Below are 8,551 nucleotides of genomic sequence, written 5' to 3'. Positions count from 1 at the left end.
TGTGCTGTTCTTCATTTTTTTTTAGTTGTTCCTAAAGCGTTTTTGTGTGTGTGTCTGTGTCAGGCTGCATCCTGGTGGGGATGGCTGCTGTCATCAAGGAGTGTCATTGCTATGAGATGGGGGGCGGGGGGGGGGGGTCTGGTCTGGTCTAGGTGGGTGCTACATGTCTAAGTAACATCCACATGAATGAATACCAGGTCCAGAAGTTTTCCAGCAGAACACTGAATTGACACAAGATGGTCAATGTTATTTACTTCTGCTGTCAGTGGTCATAATGATGTGGCTGATCGTTGTATGTCGTTTATACAGTATAAAAAAAAATAAAAAAAACAACAAAAACACAAGTTATGTTGGCCTGAGTGTGTTTCTCAAACTTATTTCAAGTTTCCTTCCCGATGCGGAACTATTCTTCTGGGCAACACTTCCGGTAGGGGAACGTTCTTTTCTTTGCGTCTTTTCGACAAAGTTCCGTTTCCAGCATTTTCTGCGCTCGGCGCATAAACGGAGGAGCACCGCTACAGCAGCGACCAGAGGCTTCTAGAAGCAGCGTGCACTGGGTAGTCGCCGGCAGACGAGCCTGCTCGCTGTACTCACACACACTTACACACGTTAACACATTTTATTTTATTAAACTGAAATCAAATGGCCAAGTGGGGAGAAGGAGACCCCCGTTGGATTGTGGAGGAGCGAGCCGACGCCACTAATGTCAACAACTGGCACTGGTAAGATACCATGAAAGGACAACTGCTGCTGCTGCTATCTAGCTAGCTAGCTAGCTGGCGAGCTACCTAGCCGGCTAATGCTAACACCACACATTAAGCTCGTTTTAGCATCAAAACTGCAGCGTTAATTTTTAACTCCGTTCGTCTGCTTGTGTTGTATGATGTTAGTGCTTTATCCGTACATACACATGTTGTGACATATTAATTATTACTGAAGTAGAAATGTAACGGTTTAAATATTCAGCTAGCCTCTTCAGTTAGCTTGTAGCCGGCTCCTGAAGCTCCAGGTGCATGTGTTGCTTTTCGCCAGTCGTTAGCTGTTAACATACACCATGACTTTAATGTGTTAAACTAAACACACACGCTTCGTCATAACCACATACTATAATACATGTTAGTGAGTTTTCTGTCACTGTTATTACACCCTGATGGAGCACGTGAGGAAGCCCCACTCACAACGTGACTGTAACACTGAATATATTATGAATGAATCAATGTGCCGATGATCTGATAGTAGTTTATATTCTCTAATGATCACAGCTCGGCTGTTCGTGCAGTCTGCTCCATGGTAGCCACGTTAATCACCATGGTAACGTCAATCAGAGCTCGGGCTCTTTTAACCTCGCGGGAGTGAAGTGTGGCTCCTTAAGCAAACATAATCATGTCAAGATATTGATGAATGAGAGCTCAGACTCATGCTCTGAGTAGAACTGAGTTTGGCTGCGCTAGGCTAGTATTCTCCTGCGTCCACACTCACATGCACCAATTAACTTAACATGTATTTGTTAAGTGTGAGAGCACAGAGTGTTCATGCCACTTCTAAAGGTTGTTTCCACCCACTTAGAGCGTTATGTTAAGGGAAATGTCTGTATGTTCAGAAACAAACTGCTTGCAGCTCTGACCACCAAACAACAATCAGACTAAACTCACTAACAGTCCTAATACTCGGCTTCTAAGCCTCAGTGAAGAGCGGTGTCAGTTGTAGGAAGCGTGAAACTGTTACTGCCTCTCACATTTTTGATGTTTTGATTCAGGCTGTCATTGCATAGTAATGCAGTAATTCTAGCTGGCTGGGGATGTGAAGAAACTAAGTTATAAATTGTTAGTACGCTTGTTTAGAGATTACAGGAAATACATTATGTCCTGGTGACGATATCTTGTTTCTCTCTCTCTCTCTCTCATCGTGATTCAGGACCGAGCGAGATGCAACAAACTGGTCGTCGGATAAATTAAAATCCCTGCTCCTCGGGTTGAGCGTGGAGAACGAAGAAGGGACGTGTGAGGTGACGGAGGTCAGCAAGGTGGAAGGAGAGGCCTCGATTAACAACCGCAAAGGAAAACTTATTTTCTTCTATGAGTGGAACCTGAAAGCCACTTGGACTGGTGAGATTAACATCTATTAGTCTTATTAATCTCATATCCTTATATTATAGTTTTAAAGTACTATAAATAGGCTTGGAATCTCTGCTGACATACTTATTTCCTTTAATTTTACCAGGAAACTCAAACACAGGAGTCAAATATAAAGGAACGATTGAAGTTCCTAACCTGTCTGATGAAAACGACATGGAGGACCTTGATGTAAGTTTCACCAGAGACGCGTGGCGTGTGTAGTGATTGTGGCTGACTGAGTGGTGTAGTTATGTTGTAATCACGTCCTGTGGTCTGTGTTCAGATTTCCGTATCGCTGAATAAAGACGAACCCGACACACCGCTGACCAAGCTGATGAAAACGAAAGGAGTGGAGAAAGTCCGCGAAGCGCTCGGAAGTTACGTCGGTTTCCTAAAAACAGGTCAGTAAAATGAGTCTTGTGTTTAAATACCTGTGCTTTTTCAGACTTTTATGGTCAGAAAACTGATTGGGCCTGGAAGTGTTGGTGTCTAAACCATGTTGATGCATCAAATCACAAGACTGAGAGATTTTGTTTTATTACTAAAGAATATTCTTTAATTCAATCCTTTCTACTTGTGCTTTAACTTCACTGATGATGAAGAAAATGTTCAGTTTTCATTCATACGTTTTATTTTTAATTACAGAATTCACTCAAGGGATGATCCTGCCCACAGCCAACGGTGTGGCTAAGGCGCAGTCCACATCCCAGTCCAAAGCCAAAATGGATAAAACTCAGGTACGGTTCTCCACCGTTCAGCTTCAGTTTTTACATCCTCACCGAACGTCTCTGAATTATTTACTGTAACACGTACAGCAGTTTTCTTTTGCTCAGCGGATCTTTTGTTCTTGTGTCAAACAGATTTCCTCGTCCGGCAGCACAGTCGCTCCCGTCAACACCGGCGTCAAGATTCCCACCTGTAAATTCACCATTAGAGAAACGTTTCTCACCTCGCCGGCCGATCTCTACAGAGTCTTTCTCAACCAGGAGGTTCGTTTATTTATTTATTTATGACGGCAGCAGCTGAAAGAACAGGTTAACAGGTGCACAACATGGCGTCCAGTATGATGTAAAGTGTTTGACTGTGGCCGTCTTGTCGATGTGCAGATGGTTCAGGCGTTCACACACGGCCCGGCCACTGTTGACGGAGAGAAGGGCGGAAAGTTCCGTCTGCTAGATGGAAATGTTTTCGGCGAATTCACAGAGCTGGTGAGACGTCCAGTAATTGGGAATATTTTCATGTTTTATGTTAACCACACAGACGGTTTGCATTTTAGTCGTATGCCGTTTTGTATATGTTCTGCTGTGTTGAACTAAATTACCCTGGAAAGAAACGCAAAGATAAGCAAAGAACTGTCTCTCCACCAGGTTCCCGATGAGAAAATAGTAATGAAGTGGAGGTATAACAACTGGCCCTGCGGTAAGTTTAGTCATTTTTATACGTTTCATGACAGGAGACGTAAAAATGTATATTTACTGAAGTAATCAAAATAATTTGATCCAGTGTGTACTTGTAAATTAATCACCTCTATCATTCTGATTATGATGACCATGAATAAGAAACTGATTAAACATCCTTGAGTCACATTAATCAGGCCTGGTGTTAACATGCGTCCAGAGTGATGGACAGCTTTATGTGCAGGTGTAAACCGACCCGGGACACATGAGTGGAGGTGGTCTGGGCCATGTGTGACCAAATTCTTTCAGCATTGTGTCTTGGGTCACATTAAGGGCCACCTACTCCACATATCTCTTCTTGTGGAGGCGGAGGTTTGCCTCCATTTTAAAACAAAAGCATCATTAAATGATGTCTGTCCATTAGTAATTACTAGAGTCTCTCTTTTACCTTTCTGACTGGAGATTGTTCTTCAGCAGCAGCTATAGTCTTAAATAGCTAACGTCTGGGTGAGAGTAAATAAACATTAATATAATGTAGGTAAATGAGAGAGACTTCACAGCGTTTTGTTCCAAAATGTTTGTCGTGTCCTCATATTGTGACGTGAGTAAACCCAGCTGTGTTTGTGGTTCTGAAACAACATGAGACAGCGATGCGTTGTTTTGTTTTGCACAATATTATAAAGCGACACAACTACTGTTTATTTGCATACGGAGCATGAAAATGTCATGAGCTGGATAGACGCATGTTAGAATCAGGTCTGAACCTCCGTGTGGGCTCAGACATCACCTACTGGGGATTATTTTACATTTTCTTTCTGTTGTTATTTACTTGTAAAGTTAATAGTTTAATCTTCTGTCCGACTTCGGCCACTGATCATAACCTGTGATTGTTTATTTGCTCCACAGAGCATTACGCAACGATCACAATGACTTTCCTGGACCGGAACACCGAGACGGAGCTGAAGATGGATTGTCGAGGCGTCCCGGACAACCAGGAGGAGCAAACGAAAGAGGGCTGGAAGAGATACTACTTCGAAGCTATTAAACAGACTTTTGGCTACGGAGCGCGGCTCTGCTGAAGACGGTGTACTGTAGTACTGTTCTCTCTCTTCTGTTTCGAATTTATTTTTTAAAATATCTGTCCTTCGATCTTTGGCACAAAACGTCCCTTTGTAAAAAAAAAAATAAGAGACAAAAAATATAGGCGAGGTCAGTCTGTCACCTGTCCGTGTGTGTAAATGTTTTAATTTCTGAACGTATTTAAATCTAGACCCCCCCCCCCACCTCACCTCACCTCGTCAGTATTTGGCTCAGTTGTTCAAAGGAGCGTAAACGGACCGTGCCTTTAGGACTCTGAATGGATTGAATGGATTGAATAAATCAAAGAGGAATCTATTGAACCACTAATACAAATTGGCCTCCACTTCTATAAATATGTAATTACCCCATGATGATGATAATAATAATGTCGGTTTTTTCTTTTTATTTTAAAGAAATATTCTGTTGCTTTGAAAACAAACAAAAAAAAATGAATGTTTATTTTTTACTTGTTTTACTCGTTTGGGGTGTAACTGTAGTGAAGATGCTTTTCAGCCAAGATGCATGTTTCATTTCAAACTGCCAGATGGAGGAATGACTACTGGATCTGAGCTTTTTACCTGCGAGCTCCGTCACCTGCAGCTAAGCAGCACCGTTGAGGTTTCATCCACGCCACGAGACCAGCGTCCGACCATCAGCAGGAACTTGAAGCGGTTTCAGTTCGGGTAGCTAGCGAAGCGGCTAGAGAGACATTTTGCTGTATTTTGGCTTCAAAATGTACATTGCCAGTAAAATGCTTTCTGAACAGAATCCATCTATTTATTCCTCATTTTCACCGTGTAAAAAAAATAAAAAATAAAAAGACAGAAAAAAGATTAGTTTCTTGGAATAAACCAATCCCCATATGCTCCTGATTTGTTTTTATTTAACATCTTCACAACGAGTCCGTCAGACACAGTGAATAAACGTATTTGCACGTTATTTATTTTAATTTGCAAAATGTTTTCTTGTCTTTAAAACATTAATTTACAAGTGCTTTAAAAACAGAAGCCACAAAGGCCTCTATTCAGTAAAACAAGCACTTAGTTTGGTTTTAAAGATTGCTGCAGGTCACATTTTCAGGTTTAACTGGAAAACAAACTGATCGTTATCCGACGCAAAGTCTCTAAAAATGCTCAAATACTCATCTAAATCTAAACGAAAAACTCACACAGCTCATTGTTCTTTTCCAACAGAGCATCCTGAAACGCATCAAACAGAAAGTTAAAGGGCTCAATAACAGAAATAAAGAAAAAAAAAAAGTCAAACCCTTCATTTATCCCCAAAACAGAATAGCATATAACTTAAATAACTCTGATATTAATTCTTACAACGGGGGAAAAAAACAGCTTAAAGAAACGTGTGAACAGAAACGATGAATAGATGTGCAGCTGTAGCTTCGCAGCGGTTTCCGATGGCTGAAAACAGTCATAAGCAGATGTAGAGCTCTGACTCCTGGAGGAGGGAGAGGAAGTGAGTCACTCAGCAGAAACCAACAGGAATGTAATACTTTCCTTTTAAAACATACAAATTATTTAACTCGCAAAAACACCAAAGGCTTCTCTCTAAGTAAGAATAAACTGTGATGTTTAACCCATGTTGAGGAACAGACGCTAAACAGAAGTTGTTTTCACTTCTAATACTTAAGTACATTGTTTTCTACGGTGGAGTTATCGTTACGGCCTCTTGGGGGCGCTGTTTCAGCTTTTACTAGTGTCTTAATTCAACTTTATGACCAGAGATTTGTTCTTTCTCTGCAGCAAACGGCTCAGCAGTGACGCTACTATGCATATGGACGCTTCCATGGTTCCAATAACACAGATCAGCCACAACATTATGACCCCTGACAGGAGAAATAAGTAACACTGACCTTTTTGTGATAATTCAGTGTTCTGCTGGGAAACTTTTGGACCTAGCATTCATTCATTGGTGTGGATGTTACTTAGACATGTAGCACCCACCTAGACCAGACCAGACATCCCCAGCAGGATGCAGCCTGACACAGACACACACACAAAAACACTTTAGGAACAACTAAAAAAAACAAAACCATGAAGAACAGCACAAGGTGTTGACCTGGCCTCCAAATTCACTAGATCCCAAACGGATCAAGTATCTGTGGGATGATCCAGAGGCCCCTCCCCTCAAAGGTCCCCCCACTAACAACATTCTGTTCCCAGACACCACAGGACACCCTCAGAAGGCCCATGTCCATTCTCTGATGAGTCGCCACAAGGGAGACCTGCACAGTATTCGGAAGGTGGTCATAATGTTATGCCTGACCACTGGAGACTGGGAACAACCCACAAGAGCTGCATTTCAGGAGATGCTCTGACCCAGTCGTCTATTCACTCCACTTGAATATTCTTCCCGCTTCTAACATCAACGTTGAGGGCAAAACGTTCGCTCCTTTTTTTTTTTCCTAATCAGTGTTGATCACTTGTCACCTGTCAGGGGTCATAATGTTATGGCTGATCGGTGTACCTCCCAAACTCTCACAGGTTTTTACAGCCTTTTGTTTTGTTTTTTAGTTTACTTTAAACGTCAGAAGACGAAGGCGACTCTTCTCAGACATACGTACGCTGGAGCTTGAGTTGTTGTCAAGTGAGTCGAGGCTCCGTCGCGGCACCATCTCTGCAGCTTCAGTCGCTTTTTTAACAGGAATTTCATGACATTTGCTCCTTGAAAGACAGAATATATAAATAATGTTAGGAAAAAGAAGAAGAAGCCTTCGTAGTATGTAGTTTAATTTAAATTATGGTGCGTTTAAAACAATAAAAAGAAGAAACGACAAATCAAAACTCTTGCTTATCACAACTAATCATGAGCACTCGGGTCTCTACCTGTATAAAGGCCATATACTCATGCCTCTGTTGTCCTTCTGGGTTGCCGTAGTCGTGGCTTGCTCCACCAGGTCTTTGAGGAAGTGGAAGAGCTTCTCTGACTCTATGCACTGCTTCCTACATGATAACACATAACAATAGTAATATAACAATTATTTAAACACAGACTTAAAGGCCCAGTGTGCAGGATCGCCTGCCATCTAGTGGTGAGGTTGTAGATTGCAATTAATAACATTTGAGGCAACAGATAGCCTTAAATCTTATAAACTGCTCCTTAAATGTAAGCTAATTTCATACAGCATACTAGATATGGGTATGTCAAGCCGTTGGAGGACATTAGAGGAACTGCAGTTTATGGCACTTCCATGTTGTTTTTAGTTTTTTCAATAGCCGTCACAGTCGTGATGATGGTTTGAACAGCAGACTTACTTACATGTGAGCCACAGATACGACGGTGCTGAGGTTCGACTGGGTTATCAGACAGGTTTTGGTCAACAGAGACTTCAGGAACATCTCCAACGCCCGGGCTGATCGCTGCAGTTTAGGATTTCACAGCTCACACAGTTACATCTTTATCAAGTATATCCACTTGTTGTTGTTTGATCGTTATCTCCCTGATCAGGGAAAGGATTAAATCACCTGGTGGGATTTATTTTGGTGTGCTATACTGAATAATTTATTATCATAGCATTGTTTTTTTGTTTTTTTAATAACAAAGTGCAATAAACTTAGCTGAGAACAGAATTCCTGCACAATACCTCAACGCAAACTTAAGATTAGCTACAGAATCAACATTGAGATGCTTAATTTTGATTCAGCAATTATACAAAAACACTTTTTATTATCCTAGTAGGAACAGGTTTCATTTTGGTGCCGATTGTTGATGTGCTAGATGCATTTTTAAACTCACTTTGCAAATTTGGAGATGGGTCACTCCAGCGACTACAACTCCCAGCATGCTCAGACGATGCCGAGTTTGAGGACTGCAACAAAACAGTCAAAACCAACAACAGCTCCACAGCGAACAGGGAGACATAACCTGGTGAAGGATACAGATGATCACAGGAACTGCCATGGCAATCCTCCCCACCTCTGTGTCCTTCTGCATGATTTTTTTGAT

The 8,551-nt window shown here is 41.7% G+C and overlaps 2 protein-coding genes across 2 annotated transcripts; one reads left to right on the top strand and one right to left on the bottom strand.

Moving 5' to 3' along the window:
• The first annotated feature begins 505 nt into the window (after positions 1-505).
• Positions 506-5,458, top strand: LOC311505699 (activator of 90 kDa heat shock protein ATPase homolog 1-like). Its single transcript, XM_084569400.1, has 9 exons — positions 506-722; positions 1,915-2,105; positions 2,221-2,303; positions 2,398-2,515; positions 2,760-2,851; positions 2,975-3,103; positions 3,221-3,322; positions 3,482-3,533; positions 4,418-5,458. The coding sequence occupies exons 1-9, from the start codon at positions 643-645 to the stop codon at positions 4,588-4,590; spliced, it is 1,020 nt and encodes a 339-aa protein (XP_084425526.1). The 5' UTR covers positions 506-642; the 3' UTR covers positions 4,591-5,458.
• A 154-nt stretch (positions 5,459-5,612) lies between these two features.
• On the bottom strand, positions 5,613-8,551 carry LOC311505700 (dr1-associated corepressor). Its single transcript, XM_084569401.1, has 5 exons — positions 8,485-8,551; positions 7,865-7,958; positions 7,432-7,548; positions 7,170-7,269; positions 5,613-6,043 (listed from the first exon to the last, which is right to left on the bottom strand). The coding sequence occupies exons 1-5, from the start codon at positions 8,537-8,539 to the stop codon at positions 6,017-6,019; spliced, it is 393 nt and encodes a 130-aa protein (XP_084425527.1). The 5' UTR covers positions 8,540-8,551; the 3' UTR covers positions 5,613-6,016.

This window comes from Chelon labrosus (genome assembly GCF_963514085.1).
Source record: "Chelon labrosus genome assembly, chromosome: 20".
NCBI lineage: Eukaryota > Metazoa > Chordata > Actinopteri > Mugiliformes > Mugilidae > Chelon > Chelon labrosus.
The sequence above is the reverse complement of the archived record's forward strand: the minus strand, read 5'-3'. Positions and strand labels throughout refer to the sequence as shown.

Excerpts from the sequence above, each read along its gene's own strand:
- LOC311505699 (XM_084569400.1), top strand. The coding sequence starts at position 643 with ATGGCCAAGTGGGGAGAAGGAGACCCCCGTTGGATTGTGGAGGAGCGA. Across the intron at positions 2,516-2,759 it reads CGTCGGTTTCCTAAAAACAG|AATTCACTCAAGGGATGATC; the intron begins GTCAGTAAAATG and ends TTTTAATTACAG. Across the intron at positions 3,323-3,481 it reads TCGGCGAATTCACAGAGCTG|GTTCCCGATGAGAAAATAGT; the intron begins GTGAGACGTCCA and ends TCTCTCCACCAG.
- LOC311505700 (XM_084569401.1), bottom strand. The coding sequence starts at position 8,539 with ATGCAGAAGGACACAGAGGTGGGGAGGATTGCCATGGCAGTTCCTGTG. Across the intron at positions 7,270-7,431 it reads AGTATATGGCCTTTATACAG|GAGCAAATGTCATGAAATTC; the intron begins GTAGAGACCCGA and ends CTGTCTTTCAAG. Across the intron at positions 6,044-7,169 it reads ACAACAACTCAAGCTCCAGC|GAGTCAGAGCTCTACATCTG; the intron begins GTACGTATGTCT and ends TCCCTCCTCCAG.